Below are 22,924 nucleotides of genomic sequence, written 5' to 3'. Positions count from 1 at the left end.
CCAGCCTTTCTTGTTCTGGGCAAGGACTATACGTAGAAGGTTCATGTTTATGTACTGCGTGCAGGTTTTCAAAAAGCATAAATAAAAGGCATTGTGTTTTTCAATGCCATTAGCTTAAACGTTCGCAGATGCGAGACCTATTGCATTGCAAGTGCTTGTCTTCAGTGCACCTCTGTAAGCAGCCGGTGTGCATTCCTGCATTCCTGGTTGCATTCCAGCGCCACAGAACCTCCTTTGTAGAGGGGCACCGTTGGGCTGTATTTAGGCTAATTCTTGGTTGGCTTTGGGCTAGAGAGGCGGGCTCTTTAAAAGACTCTCGTGTGCGTCTTTCATCAGAGGCAGCTGAAGCATCCGAAGAGCGCGCCACGGATGTGACCCTCTTGCCCAGCTGTTTATAGACTGCGTGCACGGACGGTGCTTCTGTCCCAGGTAAGGCTTTCGTTTCCTTACAGCTTCATTCCCTGGGGCACAAAACTACTTGTCATGACAGATTTCAAAAGACAGATCGTGAGGTTCAAACTTTTTTTGGTCCCTTAACTGATTCTCGCTCTCTATCTAGAGACATCTTAAAAGTGACGAGTTTGGAACTTGGGACCTAGGTTTGAGGGTCAGCGGAAGTCTTAATATCCAGTAATCCTGGCCAAATCACCTTATCTCCCCCGCCTGCAAAAATGGAAGGGCTACTTCTGTAATACAACTAGTGATTCTGCAAAGTGCTCCGATGCCTGCGGGTCGAGTTCGCGCTATATGAAACAGCAAAATATACTAATGATTTGGAGAAGTATTTAAGCCATAAATAGAAAGTCGTCCAGCTTCAAGAATTCACAACGTCACATACATTCCGAGCTTGAAGTCTCTTTAAAATGTATGCCCTCTTTTTCTTTGCGATTGGGATGCGAACAAGAAAAAGTTGGATCTGTGCAATATGGCAGGTATTCCACACTTCTGCAGTTCGAGTCGCCTGCTGCACAAAATGTCTTTTCCCTTTCGAGACAAGAGGCACAATATGGATGTATTGGAAGCATCACGCAGATTAATCCCCGCTTGCATCCTTACGCATATCGAAATATTAAACCTAATAGTAGGATACAACCCCTGAAAGAGTGGGAAGGAAAAGAGGGGCATATTATCAAGGGGGTTTAGCTCCACTTTTTTGGCTTTCAAAGCCAAGAAAGCGGAGATACAATTATCTCCCTATTATCTAGCTGTCGCTAACACCAGTTAGCGACAGCTAGTAGGAGATAGCGACCATCTTGGGCCCCGCGTTGCATGTCAGTGAAATTTATCACTAATGAGATGCAAAGTGGGCGTGCCAAGATGTTAGTGACTGGAAACAGTTGCTAACATCACTATCTCCTATTACCAACTTTTGGAGATATTCACGCTAAGCGCGAATATCTCCAAAAGCTAACACCTGCCCCTGAGCAGTTCTTAGCCATGTTATCCAATGGGAGGTGGATAACACCTTAGCATTAGCATTAGCTCGGTAATGCATGAATATCACTGACTTTTTAGCGATATTCATGCATTTCGGCCGATTTTTATCGCTTAGGAGATAAACCTTGATAATAGCAAGGTTCCTAAGCGATAAAAATCGCCGCAGCTCGGCGATAAAAATATTGCCGCTAAGCCAACATAGCGATAATTATCGCTAGTTGTTGGTAATATGCCACAGAGTATTTACACAGATTATCGCCTGTCTGACTATATAAGCAGTCCCTCCACTTCCAGCTTCTTTGTAACAACGCGAGGAGATAGATAGGTGTCCACCTTCAGGGCTGAATGTTGCCTCAAGTAAAGCTCCACACCTGCCGTAAACTCTTTAGTAAACGCGCCTACACACTCTGACTTAGCATTATCGATTTGTCTCTCATGCTATCCACATGTCTGCCAGCGCCCCCTTTGCAAAACAACAAATATCCAGGGCTCGAATCCTGGGTACCACGTGGGTGGACGGCGTCTCCCCACTTATTTTACTGGGTGGACGCCGCCCCCCCTGCCAAACAGCTGGACTTCACTCTTTGCCCTCTCTGGGACGAGATCGGAGCTCACAGGACGCTGCCACGCGCTGGCTTCGCAGATGCAATCACATCTAAGGGGTGAGCGAGGAGGGGAATGAGCCCGATGGTGCAAGCGACCTTTCATGATGTCACTTCCTGCCGTAACGTCACTTCCGGTGACAGCGACCCCCCACTTCTTTTTTTTAGGACTTGTGCCCTGCAAATATCAGTCCTCTGTCACAGTCAATGCGGCCAGACTGGACTATGCCCACACAGTACAATTAGCAGTTTGTCTCTCTTTAGAAGGCCTAGATGGATTTTTACAGCAAAGCAGAATTTAACAGGACTGGGGCAATCAAACCTGCCTCCAGGGCACAGTGTGACGATTTCCTGGTGTTATGGAACGAGGTAGGCAGACTGAGCCTGGGAAGGAAGGCAGTAGACCTCAAAATTTAGGGCAGCATCTTCTCCCTCCTTGTAAGGGAGCTGCATTTTTTCCATTCAATCCCTGCTTGGCGACCTCCCCACGCCAACTTGATGGTTGGCAATCTGAGTTCTTCCAAGAAGGACCCAGTGAGTGGGATCAGGATATTCTGGAAGTGGTGTAAGAGTTTTCAGGAGAAGCACCATTTTCGTAAGAGATACCCCTCCAGCTCCTGGTAGCTGCAGACTCATCTGTTTCTCTACATCTGCAACCACATTTATCATACTTTCGCCCTAGCTTTCCCTGAGTAGTATATCCTAGTCCCAGTGATACTGGATGCCTACATAACAAATCGGTTCAAATTGCCAATTGATTGGGGAAATCCAATTCAATCACTCAAGGGTTGGTAAAGCGCAATTACTCACCCGTGAGGGTCTCAAGGCGCAGGGGGGAGGTGAGGGACATCTCCGTCTAAGTGCTGGGGTAATTCTAAGAGCTAGGTCTTCCTGAAATGGGGTAGCGTGGGAGATAGTCTGAGGTGGTGGGGTAGGGTGTCCCATGTCTTGGCAGCAAGGATGGAGAAGGACTTTCCTCCAGTTCTGGTCTTGCTAATCCGTGGGATGGTAGCCAGGGCGAGCTGGGCAGAGCGGAGGTGTCTTTTGAGTGCCTGGAAGGAGAGGCCGCTGTTTCGGGTATGCGGGTCCAGCATTTTAGAGGGCCTTGTAACCATGGGTGAAGAGTTTTAAGGTTATTCTTCTGCCTGCTAGTAGCCAGTGGAGTTCACAGAGATGTTGAGTGATGTGGCTGTGCCGGGGGAAGTCGAGGCCCAGTCTGGCTGCGGCGTTCTGGACATTCTGGAGGAAACTTTTTCTTAATGATATTAACATGGACCAATTTAAAGCTAGGCCCGACCATCTGCCAAAATTAAATATCTCATAATTAATAGGGCTCAGATGAGTGTTTCCGGTCTTTTACTAATAGTAAAATGTTGTCACATATAATATCAGCAGGGTATTGCAAACACCACATGTGATGGCCAGTGGTAATGATATTCCCCTGGCAATAAGGATTGGTGACAGGGGTGGCCCTGTCTCGTGCTTCTGCTAGTTATTATCAGAGAGGACAGTAGGATATTGATTTTAATTCTAGTTGTAGGAAGGGGGTAAAGTAGTGGCAACTCCTGCTGTGCATGTACTTTAAGTGACCTAGGGCTAGATGTAGGTAATTCTCATTTACCGACTCTAAAATACAGAATTTTACCGATTCTGTATTCTAGATTCGGTAAATGAGATGTAGTTAAAAATTCGGTATTTTTTACCGAATCTGTAGGATTCGGTAATTACCGAATCGGTATTTACCGATTCGATAATTGTCATTGATTCCTATGGGCCTTGAGGCCCATAGGAATCAATGTCAATTACCGAATCGGTAAATACCGATTCGGTAAAAATACTGAATTTGCAAGGGGGACAGGGTGTCACTTTGACACCCTGTTGCACCCCTGATTCTGGCTTGTGTGCCATGTGACACACATACATGCCCTTAGGGCACAGGTGTACATGCACAGATGTGCATGTACACAGGAATTCGTTATTTACCACCAAATAGTATTTGGTGGTAAATAAAGAATTGGTAAGGGCCTGTGGCACTGATTACAGTGCCACCTACATGTGGATTTACCGATTCGGTAAATATACCGATTCGGTATTTTACCGAATCGGTAAATTTACAGATTCGGTAAATATACCGATTTGTCACATTTTCAGGCCCCTACATCTCCATCTGCAAATACCGGTCGGTAACGGCCGAAATCGGCCATTACCGACCAGTATTTGCCTTCCTACATCTGGCCCCTAGTCAACACTTGCCCCCATTTTTCTCTGTTTTGGGGGCTTCACAGGCCCCTGTTAAGGTTTGGGAACCCACATAGATTCGCATGTCTATGTTGATCCTTCTGAGGGTTTGCTAGTTTAAATTAAAATGAATTGCAAATGAATCAAGTTAATTTACAAAAAGTTAGCACTAACGCATATAAGATTAACATTAATATAAAAATAATGTTAAAAATACATTTGAAAACAACAGTATAAACTTAATACTAAATGATGGGGATGAAGAAGTAGTCTGTATAATGGTACATCTGAGGTTATATATGCACAGATGATGCAACAGTAGACTAGGCAGTCCAAGTAAAGTAGTGGTACGCCATTGTAGTAGAGGCCGGTAAAGTACTACACAACCTCAAAATGCTTCCTTATCTTGAATTTCTTATTTCTTCCTCTGTCAGGAGATGTGGAGGCTTTGTGTGATTTAGAAATGTGTGTTTCTGAAACTTGGATGGTGTGATATTAATTATTCTGGGCTAAGATACCCTATTGTCCTTGGTGCACTATTGCAAAATACTGCATACAATTGTTTTTTCCTTTCTGCAAAAACTACCTGCTAGAAAGAATGTAACTGCCCAGTCTTTAGGAATATTAAGTATAAGGATGCAAGCTTCCCCCGAGGCATTGCCACCATTTCCTTCTTCCTCATCACAGAACTTCCTCTAATAGTTTGAGTCTTCATCTTGGAGATACTATCCCTTTTGTTTACAGAAAATAATGGGCAGATTTATTTCTCTATTGAGAATAAATCCTTTTTCCAATTTATGTTTATTGAGGGCGCTATTTCTTTGCCACTTCAGTAAACCCTTAAACCAATATGCTGCTTAGTGGAAGGATACGCACCTGAGGGGTGAATAGTCTAATTGCATGGGACAACAGGGGAACTTAAAGGACTGTGACAAAGAACACTTTGATTCAGATCCATGAAGATCACTAGTAAGTAGCTGGGGATTTGCTGTTGGCTCCCAGTAAAGCGACAACACAATTTTGATTGTGCACAAAAGCATTAGTGATCCGGATCCGCAGTACTTAGGGCTCTGGCAGAGTGTCATGTTTCCCTAATTACATTTCTACTTCTATCCAAATACCTTCTGGCAATATTTTATGAAAAAACCCACTTTACAGGCAGGATTCGATGATGTATTTATTCCAGTAAAATGAATCTAATATCTCTTTATCGCCGAAAATTAGGTGTTGTGAGACTTCTTCAGAACAACCCACGCTTTCTTAGAACGAGATGTGATCAGATGAAAAATTTAAATTAGAGATGGTTAGATCCACAATAATGAATTTTGCAGGACCAAACTCAGCAACCTCATATGAAGATGTCATCCTTGTTGCTGAAAACAAAACTCCTAGATTAACGTTTTGCTAGATACTCTGCCTGTTTCAAGATTTTTTGTGGCAGAAAAAATTGTTAGAGGTGGTAATAGAAAAGAAGTTAAAAATGTAACAAGTTGGTAAAGTGCAGAAATCATAAGCACTCTCAAAATTCATTGCCTTATTTTGAGAAAGTGAAATATTAGTTTTAGTGGATTGGAGTCCCCTTCAAGTAACAATGGCAACATTCCTTACTAGGTCCAGTTAGATCTCAAAAATGTACACCTGAGCTCAACCCGTGGTAGCTGTAGCCCAGAGGAGGCAGATTTAACTTAGGAGAAATATGTAAAGCATTTATGTGTATAAAAACAGTCAAAAAGTAGAAAAAGAGCACAATAAAATCTCATTCCGATATATAAAAGATAGAGTACATTTTAAAAGAGCCGATGAGCACCAAAACAATAAAAATCTGTCGTAGAGAACCAGGGAATTTTTTTTTAAACTTTAGATGTTTCTAGCACCAAAACGTGCAAAGCACCAACCCAGTTCCAAGAAGGATGGTTTAGTGCTGGTAGATGGAATTAGCAGTTTTAAAACTTAACACTCTAGCTACAGGGGCAGGCATGAAGGCATTCTTTGCATTGTCACTTTAGTGGTGGCACAATAGGTGCTGCGGTCCTCTAGTGACATTTACCTTCCAGGTCCTAGGTGCACCGAGTACCATATACTAGCTAATCAGGGTTTAGCCAATTCTACATCTTTTAGGGTTCATACAGAAGCAATAATAAATCCAGCAAACAGTGGGTGGGGGTGTTGACCATGCAAAAAAAGCATTTTCCCACACTGACCAAACATTGTGACCTCCACTAGTTCGGGCTCAGTGACCAATGGAAATGATTTACCTGATACCATATACATAGAGATGTTAAAACATGACTTCCAGTGTTGGTGGGGTGGTTAGTTCTGTGGTGCTTTAAGGAAGGTAAGATATTGAATTGGTTAAACTTGGTGTCTTAGTTACTGTAGCTTAACAGAAAGGAGAGGGAAAGGAGTGATGTGAGCATCTCTCCAGCTGCAACATAGATCCATGTATTGCATCAGCACAGAGAGGCCATTCATACACTGGCATGTCTATTTTGGGTATCGTAACATATGTACTCAAATTTTATTTGCAAATATACATTAGTGCATTAAGCCGACAGATCAGTGCCGGAGAAAGACTCAAGACCTTTTTTCTACTTTTCTGTTTAATAGAATGGAACAAAATACCCTAGTTTCTTTCTTTTATCATCTTAGGTCAACAGACATCAAGAAGGTTCAGACATTCTCCATCATCAACGTGGATTCCAAGATGCAGTTGTGGATTCTAATGACTTTGCTGTCAATTTCAGCTTATCAGTTTACAGATTGCTGCACCTGTCTGCCCAACCACGCACAGAAGGCCTTCTGCGGTTCAAGTGTTGGTAAGTATGATACTATTTAAGTTTTGTCTGACTGGTTGAGATTTTTTACATCAGTTGAAAGGTGTTCGTCCTACTAGGTTCTCTACACAACAACCTGAGGAATTCTATGGAACAAACTTGCATGGCATATGCCATGGGGGCAGGAGTGGGTTCAGAAATGTTCTGCGTCCCAAATACACTCTGTGCTGCTGTTGATGATTTTGTGTCTGTTGAGCACCTTTAGAGATGAGAAATTCTGAATCTGGTGGAAATGCGCTCTAGTCTTTATTGTGTGAATGTAAAAGAACTAATATCGATGTCTGGCGTGTTGTCTTGGAGGGCTCTCTGTCCTCAGAACGCGTGTTAAAACTTACAAGTAGCGGTGGTAGAAGTCTGCTCACCAGTCCCAGGGCACTCTATGCCACAGTTGCCAAAAAGGCTTAATCAATTTTTTAAAAGATTGGACTACAATTCATCCAAAATATAAATAATCAGACTTTTAATATTTATTTAGATATCTTCCAATTCCATCATTATTATCACAAATCTGATTTCCAATAGAAAGGATTCAAAATTTAAACACATCCATTCGAGTTCATTGCGAACCAACGTCGGGGGTGACCGTGCACAAGTGAACCTCCTCATTCTGAGATTGTGAATTAAATTTGGAAGTAGCAGCTACTTCTAAAACAAAAACAAAAAAAATCCCTTAATGAAATTGCCCCTGTGTAACGTAAGTGGTGCACATGTAAAGCGCTCCAACACTTATGGGTCGAGTTTGTTCTACATGAAAGCATCAAGAAAATTAATTAAATAAAAATAAAATGCCCTGAATAGAGGTTGAAATGACATTAGGAAGTATAATGAGGGACATGAGAGAGGAGGATAGTGGACATGAGGGAGGACATGGGAGGTGGTTAAAGCGGGCGGGGGGGAAAGAACAAAGAGAAAGGAGTAGGACATGGTGGGTTAAAAGTAGAGGGATCGTTCAAAAGAACGCGGCGGCTGAGGGTGGTGGGTTAACATACCATGGATGGAAGCAGACGACTGCAGATGCACTCTTATGCAGGGCTCGCTAAGTGTCCCTGTGCAATGTAATTGGTGCTCATGTAAAGCACTCTAATACCTTCTGGTCGAGTGTGCGCTTCATAAATGCGCCTAAAATATAAATCAATAAATTAAAGGCAATGCGGTGCAGGAAGGAGACAGAGTGCAAACACATGCACTCTTTGGGAGTGTGGAGAAAGAAGTACTTCACTCCCTGGGAGAGACAAACTCACTCCAGACCGCCTTAACCAAATGAAGTCCGTATTCTTAAAATGACCGGGATAGCCCTGTGGGTTAGTGCAGGACACCAGAGATCTGCGCACCCTTCGAAGGTCACGTGTTTACAACCAACCAAGTCCTCTCAGCAGCATCATTCCTGGTGAACTCTGTAAAAGGAGCTGCATCACATGTGTTAATGACACCGATGATCAACAGTGATAGCAATCTGGTTTGTAAAGTGCTCTCTGTGTGTGTGTGTGTGTGTGTGTGTACTAATTATGATTATTGCTTCTGAGCGTGATTAGCACAATAACCACATTACGGTGAGATGCAATAAGAGATGCGGTGTATGGACGCCATGTGTGCAACGGCTTGGCTTCTGTATAGGATGAAAGGGGTTGAAGACCATTTGGTTACGTATGGTCTGTCCTATCTCTTCGTTCCTGCTGGCTTATTAATTCAGAATGACAAAGGAATAGGCAGATTACGGGTTCCTTGGGTCCTGGTGGCTACCTCGGCTGGACCCGTCCTCCTGCTGTCATCTTGCCATGAATACAATCTGTGCACTCCTGTTTGTACTAATTTGGAAGGTGGCACATGCCTGCTAAATAGCAAGCACAAGATTCAGGGAGCCCAAGGGGAATGTATGTACTGAGCCACACATATGTTCTCTAACACAACGATGTGCTCTATTTTTGAGTTCTCCTAGAACCCTTTCGCACAGTATAAAAGGAATACACAGTGGGGTGTTTCCAATATTCATTGAACCAACGTGATTCTTGTATAGAATATATGTGCTGCAATGATCAGCATACCGAAGCAGATGAAAGTGATTAGCAATACAAGGACAGCTGATGGGGAAATACTGGGGAAATACTGGCACCCTTCCAGGAGGAAATAAATGAAACTCACCAGACATAGCAGGTTTGCTCAGAAACAGAGTGAAATGTATTTATTGGTACCAAAAGCATGTATCATTGCTAATTAGCAAGGAAGAAGTCAGATCTGCCACCTGAGGGGCTCTCAGACCGCTTCTTCCTAGAGTGACAAGTTTCTAGGTGTTATACAGTATGAAATGCCATATCAGCGGAACTAGAATAAGGCACCAAGCCAAATATGGCTAACATGGATGTGCAATGTCTGCACCATGCAAATTATAATCAGCCTCATCCCCAGGCTCTTGTTGTGGAAGGCGCTTGACAGACAGGGATTACCAAATAATATCCTTGAGCAGTTAAAAAGATTACACCATAATAATTTTGCAAAGGTGAGGTGGGGTCCAGGAGGCAAACTGACTAGTTCTATCCCTCTAGAAAGGAGAGTTCGCCAAGGTTGCGTACTGGCGCCAACACTATTCTCCCTGTTCATCAATGATATTCCATCCTTTTTAAGCAAGTGTAAAAATGATTCACCAAAGCTGGGGGGTGAGGTAGTTTCTGCTCTATTGTTTGCGGATGATACCATTTTAATTTCCCAAACTGCCAAAGGCCTACAATGTTTGCTCAACACCTTTAAATTATACTGTAGAGAAAAAGGCCTAGAGATAAACACCAGCAAAATAAAATATATGGCAATACATCCTCATAGTTCCTTTAAGGGGAATTTGGTCTTAGACAATCAAAAATTGGAATACGTACAACATTTTTGTTACCTGGTAGTCTAACTCGACTCTAAGATGCAGTTGAAATCGCAAATTGAAAATAGTAAGCTGCTGTTAACACAGAATAGCCGCCCAATATTAAAAAGGCATGGGGAAAGCCGGAATAAAGCAGTGCTACCAGCACTTGAGGTGTTCCGGGCCAAAGCCCTATACGGAGCCGAGTTGTGGGGTCCAGCCTGTAAAAAGGCATTTGAGGTGAAAGAGAACATTTTCTATAGAACTCTACTAAAAATACCTGTGCGCACTCCCATAATCCCATTGATGCTTGATCTTAATATGAGGCGCACAGATCATTATGCACTACTCAGGCCTTTAATGTTTTAGGTCAGGATTTGGACCATACCTGAGCTCCTTCACTACAGAGTAGCTCTAGAGGAGATAAAAGACATGGATGCTTCCAACTGCATCTTATGGTTTAAACACATTAGAGTATGGTTAGAGAGGGTTGGTTTATCTCATTTCTGGAAAAGTCCTACTGCAATGACTCCCCGTTCGAAAAGGATTCTAAAAGTTACTTTTTGGGCATATATGAATGAGCACAGAACCAATGATATATCAAATGGTTCGCTTACTAAAGATTTTCTTGTGTTCAGAGCAGACGCCAACTTTGAATCCTTTCTGAATGAAGTAAACCCACCTTTAGCTAAAACACTCTATTTAAAATTCAGATATGGAATATTGATGCTGAAAAGCTGCTTAGCAAGGTGGAGTAAAAACGGTGATGATAAATTTATTTATTTATTTATTTATTTATTATAGAGTTTTGTATAGCGCGAACAAGACCCGTGGGTATCAGAGCGCTTAACATCGAGGTAGGTTACAAATTAACAGTCCAATATCAGGTTCTAAAAACAAACAGATGTAAGGTAAAAGGCGCAGTGGCTATAAGGGGTGCCTAAATAAACCTTTTACAGACATATGTGCAGTTAGTAATGAAAGGTGAGAGAGGCCTAGTTCATAACTTGGTCCATATCAGTAGATAAGGTGGGCCTTGCGAGACCCCGATTGCATGAGGACAAGGGGTTGAGATTGCTTAGTACCTAGGACTCGTTGAGTTCTATTGCATAGGAATGGCTTAAACCATCTCCGCACATTACATCACAATTACATCGAGGTAAGTTACACATTGACAGTCATATATCCATTCTAACAACCACAGATATAAGGTAGAAGAGGTTGTGGCTATAACGGATGTCTAAATAAATAAGTATATATCAGATACATGTGCAAATAGTAATAAAGGTGAGAGCGGCTTAGCTTATAGCACCGTCCATATCAGTAGCTAAGGTGAGGTAGAGGTTATATAGTTTGGCTCAGAGACCAGCAATTGGTTCATACAGGGCTGTGGTATTGATAAGGGTACAGCCGAGGCTAGTGAGTGGAGCCAGTTTCTTGATAAAGATAGTAATCATGAAGAGGGATCACTCTTCCGCTGATGTAGTCGAACATACTGGCGATCCGTCAGCTTCCCTATGCCAGGTATTTACTCATCATAAAGCTTTTCAATTCCCGTTTGAATGTTGCGCTATTTTGAATCTTCCTAATGCTAGGAGGGAGTGAGTTCCAGACTCTGGGGGCAGCTCCAGTGAATGCTCGATCATATGTCTTTTTCTTTCGAAAAAAGGCCGGCCTCAACAGCAGCTCCTTGGCGCTTCTCGTTGGTCTGTTTCCTCCCGATAACTTTATTTTCTTGCTTAGGTATCCTGGCGTGTTATAGTGCACCGCTTTGTGAGTGATACATGCTGTCTTCATTTGAATTCTGGCCTCATAAGGTAGCCAGTTTAGAGCTTTCAGGTGAGGGGATATATGATCAAATTTTCTCGATCCAGTGATAAGTCTTGCCGCAGCATTGAGACAGGCTTTTAGCGGTGCTGTAGATGTTTTAGGTAGACCAGTTAATGTAGAGCAACCATATTCGATCCTGGATATGACTAGGGACTGTATAGCCAATTTTAAGTCTGCTTTTGAGATGAATGGTTTTAATTTTCTAAGGTAGCTCAGATGGAAGCGGGCACTTTTGGCCATTGAATTGATGTGGGCTTTCATGTCGAGGTTCTCATCTAATATGATTCCCAATGATTTAGCTGAGTTGACGAGGGTTGGTGTGCAGTTAAGCGCGGTCACCAATTTGGTCCATTCCTTTACTTCCGGGTTGCTCCTTGGAGGTGCAATTAGCATGAATTCTGTTTTCTGGGCATTTAATTTCAGATGGTTCGTCGTTAACCATTGCATAGCCATCTTTAGTGTCTTATTCATTAGATCAATGTCATCGAGGGAGGCGATCTTTAAGTATATTTGCGTGTCGTCGGCATACATGTGGTAGGATATCGTTGATTTCCGAAGGATGACTGTAAGAGGTTCGACATATAAGTTGAATAGATCTGGGGATAGAGTTGAGCCTTGCGGGACCCCAATTGCATTAGGACATGGGGTTGAAATTGCTTGGTTAACCAGGAATCGTTGGGTTCTGTTGCTTAAGAACGATTGGAACCATCTCAGTACATTGCCTGTCAATCCCATCCTGTCCTGTAGCCTGGAGAGTAGTGTTTCGTGGTTTACCGTGTCAAAAGCAGATGACAGGTCTAGGAGAATCAATAGGCATGCTTGATTTTGGTCTAGTGCTTGAAGCGCGTCATCAACGATATGCAGGATCGCTGTTTCTGTGCTGTGCCCAGCTCTGAACCCTGATTGGCATTCGTCTAGTAGGGAGAACTTGGTGATGTGTTGCTTCAATTGGCTCTGCACGCATTTCTCAATTAGTTTGGCCAGTAACGGGATGTTGGTTACTGGTCGATAGTTGTTCGGATCTGATGCGTCCGCTGTCGGTTTTTTGATTATTGGCACTACTTGTCCTGTTTTTAGGCAGTCAGGGAGGATCCCTTGAGTAAGTGAAGCGTTTATGATTTCGGTCCATATTGGAACCACGATGTGGCTGATTCCTCTTACACATTTTGCAGGTAAAGGGTCTTGATAGTGGTTGTTAGGTCTGATTTCTGACAGTGTTTTGGCGATCTTGACCTGGTCGTATAATTCAAATGTGTCCCAGATAGCTTCATTCTTTGTTTTAATACTCTCTGTTGACACCCCGGCCTCGCTCCTCGGCAGGGTTTGGGTCGGGAGGATAACCGCAGCGCTAGAGAGCTCAACCTCTAGTGATTTTGTTTTCTCGCAGAAGAATGTAGAGAATTCCTCACAGCTTAGAGGAGTTTTTGAGTTCTCTTGGGTTGATTTGGCTAGTTTATCTGATTGCTGTTTTAGTATCTCGAAGAGTTTTCGTGGTCTATTTTTGGCATTGTCTAGTTCTGTTCTTATAAATTCTTTTTTGGAGTTGATTACCTTTTTGTTATAATCGTTTCTGATTTTTCTGAGGGCTTCCAACTCAGGTGAGGAAGGGTGTTGTCTCCATTTTCTTTCGGCTGTTCTCAGTTTGCGCCTGTCCTCATTCAGTGATGCGCTAAACCACGGATTCTTTGGCTTGTCGGTAACTTTTTTCATTCTTAGAGGCATGGTGTCATTGACTATATTTCCTATTGAGGTTATGTAGTGCTCGGTCAGCTCCTTTACATCCTGCATGCAGTTAGGTGGCTTTAAGTCTCTCTTACAGCTCTCCACCAATAGCTCGATGTTCGCCTCTTTTATTTCTCTGACCAATTTTGTGGACCTGGGGGGTTGTACGGTTCTACCTTTTTTCACTGTGGGAATCATAAATGTTATGGCGTGATGGTCAGACCAGTCGCATGGATCTATGGCGCAGATCACTGTCTCTTTGTTTCTGGAGATGATCCAATCTAAGGTCGCTCCTTGCACGTGGGTAGGTTGGGTACATGCTTGTGTGAGGTTTATTTCGGCGAGGAACTCTTTTAGCGCATTAACCAGTTTGTCATTGTCGTCGTCCCAGTGTAGGTTAAAGTCCCCCAGGAATATGTTGTTGGCATCCGGATTGTAGTTGGCAGTTATGATCTCTATTAGTTGCTCTGAGAACTTTGTGTTATCTCCTGGTGGATGGTAGAATGCATGTAAATTGCATTTTTGTTTATTTGAAGATCTTATATTCAGACCGAGGTATTCACAAGATTCCATGGGGTCGGCTTGAATCATGTTGACCTCTATCTCTGATCGATGAATACATGCTATACCTCCTCCTGTTTTCCTTGGCCTATCTAATCTCATAATGTTATAATGAGGTGGTACCAAGAGATCCATGGCGGGGGAGGATGATTCCTTTAGCCACGTTTCCGTAAGGATTGCCAGGTCGATTTCGTTATTGATGATGAGTGCTGCTATGTCTGATGCATGTTTGGATGCCGAACGACAATTGAGAAGAAGGCATTTTAAGGGATTATCAGGGTTAAGGGGGTTCCCTATTTCGGATTCATATGCTGATAACTGAATATGATGTAGGTTGAGGTGACTTGCTTTCCTGTCATTCTTTCTGGACGTTCTATTGTAATCAATTGGTACTGTTCTGATTCTCTCCACCCTCTCCTGGGCCGGTTGTTCATAGGTTCGGAGTAAGGCCTGAGTATCTTCGTTTGACAAAGGGTTTATCCTGTCTGGTCTATTGGGCCTATTTCTTAGGGACAGGGCCATCTCGTCATTCCTTTTTTGTGCGGCGAGTACTAGATTCTGGATATCAGAGACCTTGGAGTGAGTGCTTGCCGTCAACTCCCACATTTTTTCGAATGCCTGCGAAATTATCATCGAGCCTTGTGCTAGGTTGCCTACTATTTTCTGGAGCTTCTTAATTTCTTTCTGGCTTCGCGGTGTTTTCTTAGGGAGGATTGCCCTGCCACTTCGGGTTGTGCATTTTGCTCTCTTCCGTAGTTGTTCTGTTCTCATTTTCCGAGTTCTATCCTTTGTTTCCTTGGGTGGGTTGTCGCTTCCAGATTTGTTTGGGATGTCGAGTGTGTTATTTGTGTTGTGTAGTGCAGGTATTGAGTTTGTGGGTGGTGATCTTTCCCACTCTGGTATGTAATTCGGGAGAGGTATCGAGTCATTTGGTGACTCGCTAGGAGCTGAGGTATTTTCTTCAAGTAGATTCGCACTGATTGGTGGGACCTGCTCTTCATTTGTCAGATTGGAAGATCTCACTGATCTTTCCGGCTCTTTCTCAGGGGTTGCCATCTCCCTTTCTGGCTCGTACTCTGGGGTTGCCATCTCCCTTTCAGTTATGTCTCCCGAGCTGGAAGTTTGGCTGTTTTGGTCATTGGTTCGGTTGGAATCTCTGGTTGTAGTATCAGTGTTGACGAGAGTGCATTATGTGTAGTGATGCATTATGTGTAGTGATGAACTGAGAGAGGATATCATTCATGTTTTGTTTTTTTGTCCAGCATATGTGGTTCCTAGGAACAAATGGATTAAACCCCTCTGCACAAATATTGGCGTACGATTGTATAGAGTGGCAGAAAGAATTTTAATGACTGATACGCGCCAGGTTTTAGTATTTGTTATTAGTAGATTCCTGTTAGCAGTATATTGTTTGAGGAAAAAAAGCAGGTGAAAAATTGTGATTAATTGTATGTATAATTGACTGTGTTTTAAGTACTGATTTTTTTAGTGTGCCTTTTTAACCTTTTAGCTATTTAAGTATGTTTTAAAATATGATTATCTTCTCCCCCGAGATGTACTGATGTCCGTATCCATGGTTATTTAATGAGCTTGCACGCTCAAATTCTCTTTTTAATATGTTTATGTAATACCTGTCTTGTGTCTGTGACTTTTTATGATACCTCGTATCGAAATAAAGATTAAAATATAAAAAAAAAAACAGCCAGACCAGAAAGGCTGGCTCGGCACTGTGTAAGCAACTTGCACAACCAGAATAAGAAATATCATGTAGTCAGGACAAGCAAGGTGACCTCTAAGGGGGTACAGAATAGCTTGTTGAAGCTTGTCCAGTCAAGGTCAGATAGGAAGCCCTTTTAAACTCCAGGCCTCATGTTCATGTGATCTATCTAAGCATGATGTCTTTTAAAGTGCATACACATGAATTTATATGGATATTCATACATATTATGCAACAAAAGCGAACAGAATGAAATGTTCCACCATCTTGCTAAGATAATGTATATATTAGGGTGTATGTGCTCTTCCAGGAATCCCCATTGGATGATCCAACCACATTACCTGAAGGGATAAAATGTAGGTCCCCGTCATGGTCACAAGTTGAACATCCCTCTCAGAGGGATCAGCAAGCAGCTAGACTGAGGTTTTCAGCAGGTGGTGACCTTGCAAATGACAGCAAATGCTCGTCTGGCTCAAACCCAAAAATGCTTGTTTATATATAACAAACAGCATCCTTGTTCTTGAGCTGAGAGCCTAGTCAGGTTGACAGTGTTATGATCTATTGATAGCTTCATCGCCTTATGGATGAAAACAAATAACAACATTTGCTCAATGTGTATCGAGCCTTGTAGGTGCTGTTCAAGGTGTCATGATAATGTTTCTACTAGGTGAAATTCATAAGGAATGCAGTTTCAGAGAAATTAATCATGCACTGTCACACATGCAAATGTGTGCAAAAGTCATTGCGTAAAAGAGAAGGCAACTTAAGAAACGTGTAAATGGTAAAATGGCAGTGTTTTCCCCCGGCTTAACGAAGACACATGACAATTTGTTTCTCTTCTTTTTGATTCACTCAGTGGTGTAACTCATCATTCTCCAACCCTTGCTTTCAGCCCTGAACCCACCCGCCCAAGCTTTACAAACGGAGGCGCTGCCAGAGAGACAGACATCATTCTTTAATTTCTCCCCGTAACTTTTTAAATATTTTGCCTGCACATCGCTTGTTTTTGAATGCTTCTGTGTAGCAGTTAATTTTGAGTAGTCGGCAACAAATACGAAACCACATGAAGAAGGTTACCGTGATACACAAGGCTTGGAACGCTTCGTTCCAGCTCTGAGCCCCGCCCCGGGTTTTGCATGGGATGGCAACACCACAGAAACATTCATCATTCTTTCATCTCTCACTGTAACGTTTTAAATATTTTGCTTGCACATCAATTGTTTTACAATGTTTGTTTCTAGCAGTTTGTTTTGAGTACTCAGGGTTGTCATGTTCGGTGGTTGCCAAACCATTTCCTACCTTTCTAGCCTCCTAACAGAAATGCCAGCAGTTGAAAAACAAGCACAGCACAAGTGCTGTGCAGGCAAAAGTAAAAAAAGTCCCACGGAGCAGATGAAAACAGTACTTGGGACATGGGAGACTGATAAGAGAAACACAGAGAGGGACAATCAGAAATGGTATGCTACAGCCAATAGAAATGGAGGAAGATTAAGTGTCAAACACACGAACCAATGAAAAGTCAGGGGGGATGTAAGCTCCTTTTAAGATTGATTTTAAATGCATAGATTTCACAAACACAGCGCAAGCGTTGTGCAGGCCAAACCTGAAAAGAGATGGATGGAATGCATGGATTAATCTCAGGCACTGCTAATTACTTAGGGCTGCGTTCCAGTCCATCGTTATTCTAGATACCAAGCCACCTAAGCTTGGACGTAGACATATGCAAATCAGTCTTGACCCTGCTCCACTGGGAACAATCCAGTCCGAACTGCCAGGCCAGGTCCTTTCTGAACCAGAATACAAGCAATATAGAACCAGTTTTGCCCTAGTTAGGGTTCATCAGCCAGGTATTACTTGGTTCCAGTGACTCAGTGTGCACAGGACATTCTAAAGTATACAAAAAAGTGATGGATGGCAGCATTTTTATATACAGAAAACACATGTTTAAAGTACAACATCAACGGTTTATGCTTGATTGACTGTCTTAATTTAAGTTTCTGTCAGATTCACAAGTATCTGGTCTCCACAGTGACCTGAATATCGAGTCCAGGATATTGTGGGACTATAGTATTATGGAAAAAATACTAACAGGTAGGTATGTATAGAATTTCTATACCTAATTCTACTTCTGTGTGGCTTTAGGAAAAACAATTGACTACTACATTCCATTTATTTGGCTTGCAGGTTATGTTGCTTTATGAGTCGGAGCAGAACAGACAGGCAAATTAAGCTCTTCAAAAGGGGTCATGATTTCAGCCAATTTGGAAATGGAAGGAAATGTGGTGTTTGTATCTCACATCATCAAACCAAATATTTCTTCATTAAAACCTGCCACAATGTCCTTAAAGAGGTGTATGCTACTTTAGATACTGTAAATGCTAATGCTGGTTTCTCACTGGTTTGAAAATGCTACAAGAGGGCTGGTGCTTTCTCACATTAGAATGCTAAGCTGGATTCACAAACCATGTAGCTACTTTAGAGAAGGAAGTAAATCCCTACCTGTCTGCACTGGAAGTAGAATAACATGTCCTACTTACTGAATTGATCTCCATGGACTGAGTCTGATACAGCTGAAGGCCATAAAAACAAAGGGACCACAATTATGGTAAAAATGATTCCTTGAAGCTAACGGCCTGCTGGTCAAAGACTGTGCTTGATATGTGACGGAGAAACATTGAGATACACTAATGAATCGTGGAACTCAGACATCTCGCTTGCGTATTCCACTCCATTCTATGCCTCTTGATGGTGCCATTCTGTGCTTCATAGAAGATGAGTCTCTTGAGTCAAATGCATCCTCATTGCAACAAGACTTTCGCTGGGGTGTTCAGCATTTACTTAAATACTGAGTAAAACCACAGTGTGAGCATTTTCAGAGTTTTACAAAGCTTTAGTTAAGACGTCCCATGTAATTAGATTGTTTTAATTGCTTCAGATTGGTCACATAAATATTTCTATTTAGTTTTAAAGGTGGTATTGTTTAGAACTTTATTAAAGCGTCACCTTTCTTTCTTCTTTCTATACCTAAACTGTAAACCAGGAGTAAATTACTCCCACCTGAAGACATGCAGTTGGGTCTTGACCTTGCGTGGACACAGTGAGGGCCAGTGGGTACCGTGTCCAGATGTCCGGCATGTCCTGTGTCCTGATTGGCTTAGTGTTCCTAACTTCATGTGGCATCTAACTTATTGATGTTTTGGGAACGCTTGTCCCTCCAGCCATGTGTGTTTTATTGGAGCCAATCTCCCTGGGCCATTGTGGTGTCACTGCCTATCTGTGGAACCAATGTGGGTTTTTACCTAATCGTTCATTTGTCCTGCTCGTTACGTGCCACCCCACCTGTGATCTGTCAATCCGTAGCCTCAGGCCTAGGTCACAGGGCCTGTCTGACCACGTATTTCTCACAGGTGATTTCGACAACAGGGATTTGATTTCGTTTTTATGCGATCTTTATTATTGCGCACATCAACATCAATATAACCAAAGGTATTGCATCACATTAGCTATGGATGCTGAAGGCAAACAAATTTGGTGTGCGGGGATTTATGCGACAACTGCTTCTTTGTAAATTGATGACTTATCTTGTTTTGTGGTAGGATGTTGCCAGGTCCATGTTTATGTAGAGTTGCTACATGTAAAACACACTATCACCCTTTGTGGTAAGAATTTTGCTATATAATATTACATTAGCCCAGTCACTCCTCAGAGCCTCTATAGAAATCACCAGTGAGATAGTTCAGTCGGTCATTGTTGAGATCTGTGTGTTTAGTGAAACCCACAGGTTCAAATACTGGTAGGCTTACTCAGCCTTTCATCCTTTCAAGGGTGAGAAACTGAGAACTATTAGGCTGGGTAATGATGAACCTAGTTATTGGTTTTCATCTTATTAAGGCAGGACTCTTCATGGGCTAGTGTCCTTTCTAACGAACATTCTCAGGCAGTAGTTCTGCATCCTTTATAAAGTTCTTTCAAGCCGTTTACCTCTGGGTGTCACAGGGTGGTTTTCCCTCAATTCACCCATTTTCAATCATTGTGTTATTCCCTCCGCTTTGATAAGCAGACCTTTTGGTTTTTCCTTGATGAGTTTGCAGATGGTACCTAATTTAATCTGCACCTAGATGGGAATCCTGAGACAGCCCAAATTTTAGGAGCTGCCTTTCAGAAGTGGTTAGATGAATGGAATGCAACTTTCTATAGTTGAGTTGTGACAAGACGGAGGTTCTTTTTGTGTGTCAGGCCCATTAATGTGTTTCATGGACTGATGCCCACTGTAACAGTCCAGTGTCTTCAACCAGTCTCTTCGGTTTGCAGTCTAAACATCTTGCTTAGGTGACTGCCAATGAGTGGAGCTCCTTACTTTTGCTTTACAATCACCTTGCATTTCGGAAACTTTGGAAAACTTGGCAGTTCTGTCACTCATAACTCCTGGTTTCTTCCAGCTTTTTATAGCACAAGGACACCCTAACCAGAATGCATATGTGCCACAAAACCAATAAATAAATAAAATGAAAGAGAGAAATTAAATGAAATGAGACAAGAGAATCCTGTAAAAGTGTGCCAAGTATTATTATTCATAATGACTGATGGTCTGATTTAAGTTGAACAGTGATTTATGCCTTACTATGAGTGTCTGGCCAACACACATGGAAATTCCATTTAAATGTTGGTATTTACATCTCGCCAGGGCTGTATAAAACACATGTAAACTAAGCAAGAGTGAAGTTTAACCTCACCAGTCAAAGCCTAATTAGTGCCTGGAGTCAGCTTTTTAAATTAGCCTTACACGCACATACATGATTGTAACTGGAGTGAATGCAGAGTGGTAAAGCATAAGTGCACACGTTTGTATTGTTATGTGGTAGTTGCAAGAACACTAAAAAACATCAACCAAAGGGTTGGCGGGGGACACTGTCAGACTGGTACAGAAATGTGACTCAGGCTATATAGCTTTCCACTGCTAGGTTGACTTCATACCCTGCCTTCCATACTAGACCCCTAATCTTCTTGATAAATGCTATTCGTTATCAATAGTTGATATAACTGAGGTTGAAAAGTTTCAATACATCAATATTTCCTGTGTTTCTTTCAGTAATACGAGCCAAGTTTCTAAATGACTCCTCCACCGATATGTTCAGCGAATCTTTTGGCAACTACAGCTTGATTAAGTATGACATTGAGACACTTGAGGTAAGAGCACTAGTCTGTCTTCTTGAAATGTGAGAATGGGGTGAACCAGTGAATAGAATATTAGTTTATTGTATGATTAATTAAAATCCTAACAATATTGTGATCACAGATGAAAAAAGATTACATTTTGAACAAGAGTAAAAAAATGCATTAACATAGTATGAACAAGAGTAAAAAAATGCATTAACATAGTATAAAAACATCAAAGTATGCAATGATCTAAAATAGATCCGAAGGATTTCCTTCGTAGGTGTCCCTAAAGTGCTTGCTCATAGATTAGGTGCAAGATTTAAATAATGTATATTGCAGATAGTTGTTAAAGTGTTAGTGATTAACGTAACATGCGAAAGAAGGAATAACTTGCAGTTACTTCCGCAATAGTCTCCACATAATATAGCTGCACGAAAGATGACTTGATATGTGAACAGTACTTGTATGGTCTGTGGCTACACTGTGTTACGTCAGTCGCTGGATCCTAAATTGTCCTTTCCTTGTGCAATCTGCAAGAGCCAGTTGTGAACCAGTGAACTTGTCAGTAGGAGTGGGCCACTGCGTTGTAGGATAGCAGGCTAGAATTCACTTCACTGATCACACCATGCTCTGGGGCTAAGAGGTTTCCATTTGCGGTGGCTGTGGTGGCGCGGTGGCAAATAGCTTACAGGAACATTGTGATACACATGCAAAGCACAGCAACTATTTGATTTATAGTAGATGGTTCACAGCCAGCAAAGTGCTTATGATAAGGGTATAAGACGGCAAATGCAACCGCTGGAAATGTTTTGTGTACACCCCAGTGATTGCAAGTTCAAAGTTTATTCGGGGCTGACTGCCTTAAATTCTTCTGATATTCGGAAGGTTAATAACCACCATTCAAGAGGCTATTGAGTTTGTGGCATGTGCTAGATTAATCCTGGCACCTTGTAGAAGAACATGACTACGGTCAGTGATAGAATAAGATGGGTTTCAATGGTCAGTGCAATGAATACCAAAAAACAGACTGATCACTTATGTCTGTCTATGTATCAACAACTGAACTGCACCTGAGGAACCTCTATCATCAGCTGCCTGCATTAGACCATTCTTTCATTATAAGAACCCCTTCTAGCTGAGGCAAAGGGGGTAAAAGTGTGAGGAGAAAGTTCACAACAATACTGATAGATAAGACAAAGTATTGAAACTCTGAATTTTTCAACCTCTGCAGGTGTTCAAAGGTGCAGCTGAGACCCAGAACCTGACGTTTATCTACAGCTCAATGGAATACTATTGTGGCTATTACATCAGCCCTAGCAGATACAATGAGGAATACTTGATCACAGGTAGGACCTTTCTAAAGATATTTTATGAACATCCAGGAGGAGATATTAAGTAACAAATACTAGTAAGGGACAGCAACAGAACCCATGAGTCAACACCAACCAGATTATGTGAAATGGTCAGTTTTCCTTAATGGTGGAAAATTATTCCCGTTCCGTTCAGGACAGCAACAACACCAGAGAGAAGGTGTAGTGTTTCTCCATTCCCCGAGAAGATCGCCTGGCCTTCACGAGGAATGGTAAGAATGTTAGAATGTTTTCATTGAAATTGTCTAGCATGCGCTTAGGCATGCGTTTAGAGAGTTCACTGTTAGGTTTTCAAGAAATGCACTGTTGCAGAAAAGACGGTTAGCGGGCTTACCGGTCAGATGATGCTGGATCTGTACCTGGAAGCTGCTTCCTCTTCGTCTGGATTGAATCCTGAATAAATTTTAATTTTATTTAAATACTACGTGTCAGTTTTCACTACAGAAGGCCATTAAAAACAAGCAGAATTATTTTATATGGTTAGTAGAGTAGTGATGTCAGTTAGTGACCATAAACCGATAATAATCATATTGATGAAAATAAGCTATCAGTTGATTGATAAGCTATTTGGTGATTAAACTCAGATAGGTGTTGCTGTATGTATTCCTCTAATA

At 42.0% G+C, this 22,924-nt stretch overlaps 1 protein-coding gene across 1 annotated transcript in view; it reads left to right on the top strand.

Annotated features, from left to right (window-relative positions):
• The first annotated feature begins 296 nt into the window (after positions 1 to 296).
• LOC144785900 (metalloproteinase inhibitor 3-like) overlaps positions 297 to 22,924 on the top strand; it is a 44,186-nt gene continuing 21,558 nt past the window's right edge. The window contains exons 1-4 of the mRNA XM_078664771.1: positions 297 to 429; positions 6,927 to 7,093; positions 20,873 to 20,970; positions 22,172 to 22,286. Coding sequence (XP_078520897.1) covers positions 6,982 to 7,093; positions 20,873 to 20,970; positions 22,172 to 22,286 — 325 coding nt within the window. The 5' untranslated portion in view covers positions 297 to 429; positions 6,927 to 6,981. The remainder of the gene's footprint in view (positions 430 to 6,926; positions 7,094 to 20,872; positions 20,971 to 22,171; positions 22,287 to 22,924) is intronic.

This window comes from Lissotriton helveticus, chromosome 10 (genome assembly GCF_964261635.1).
Source record: "Lissotriton helveticus chromosome 10, aLisHel1.1, whole genome shotgun sequence".
Classification (NCBI taxonomy): Eukaryota; Metazoa; Chordata; class Amphibia; order Caudata; family Salamandridae; genus Lissotriton; species Lissotriton helveticus.
The sequence above is the reverse complement of the archived record's forward strand: the minus strand, read 5'-3'. Positions and strand labels throughout refer to the sequence as shown.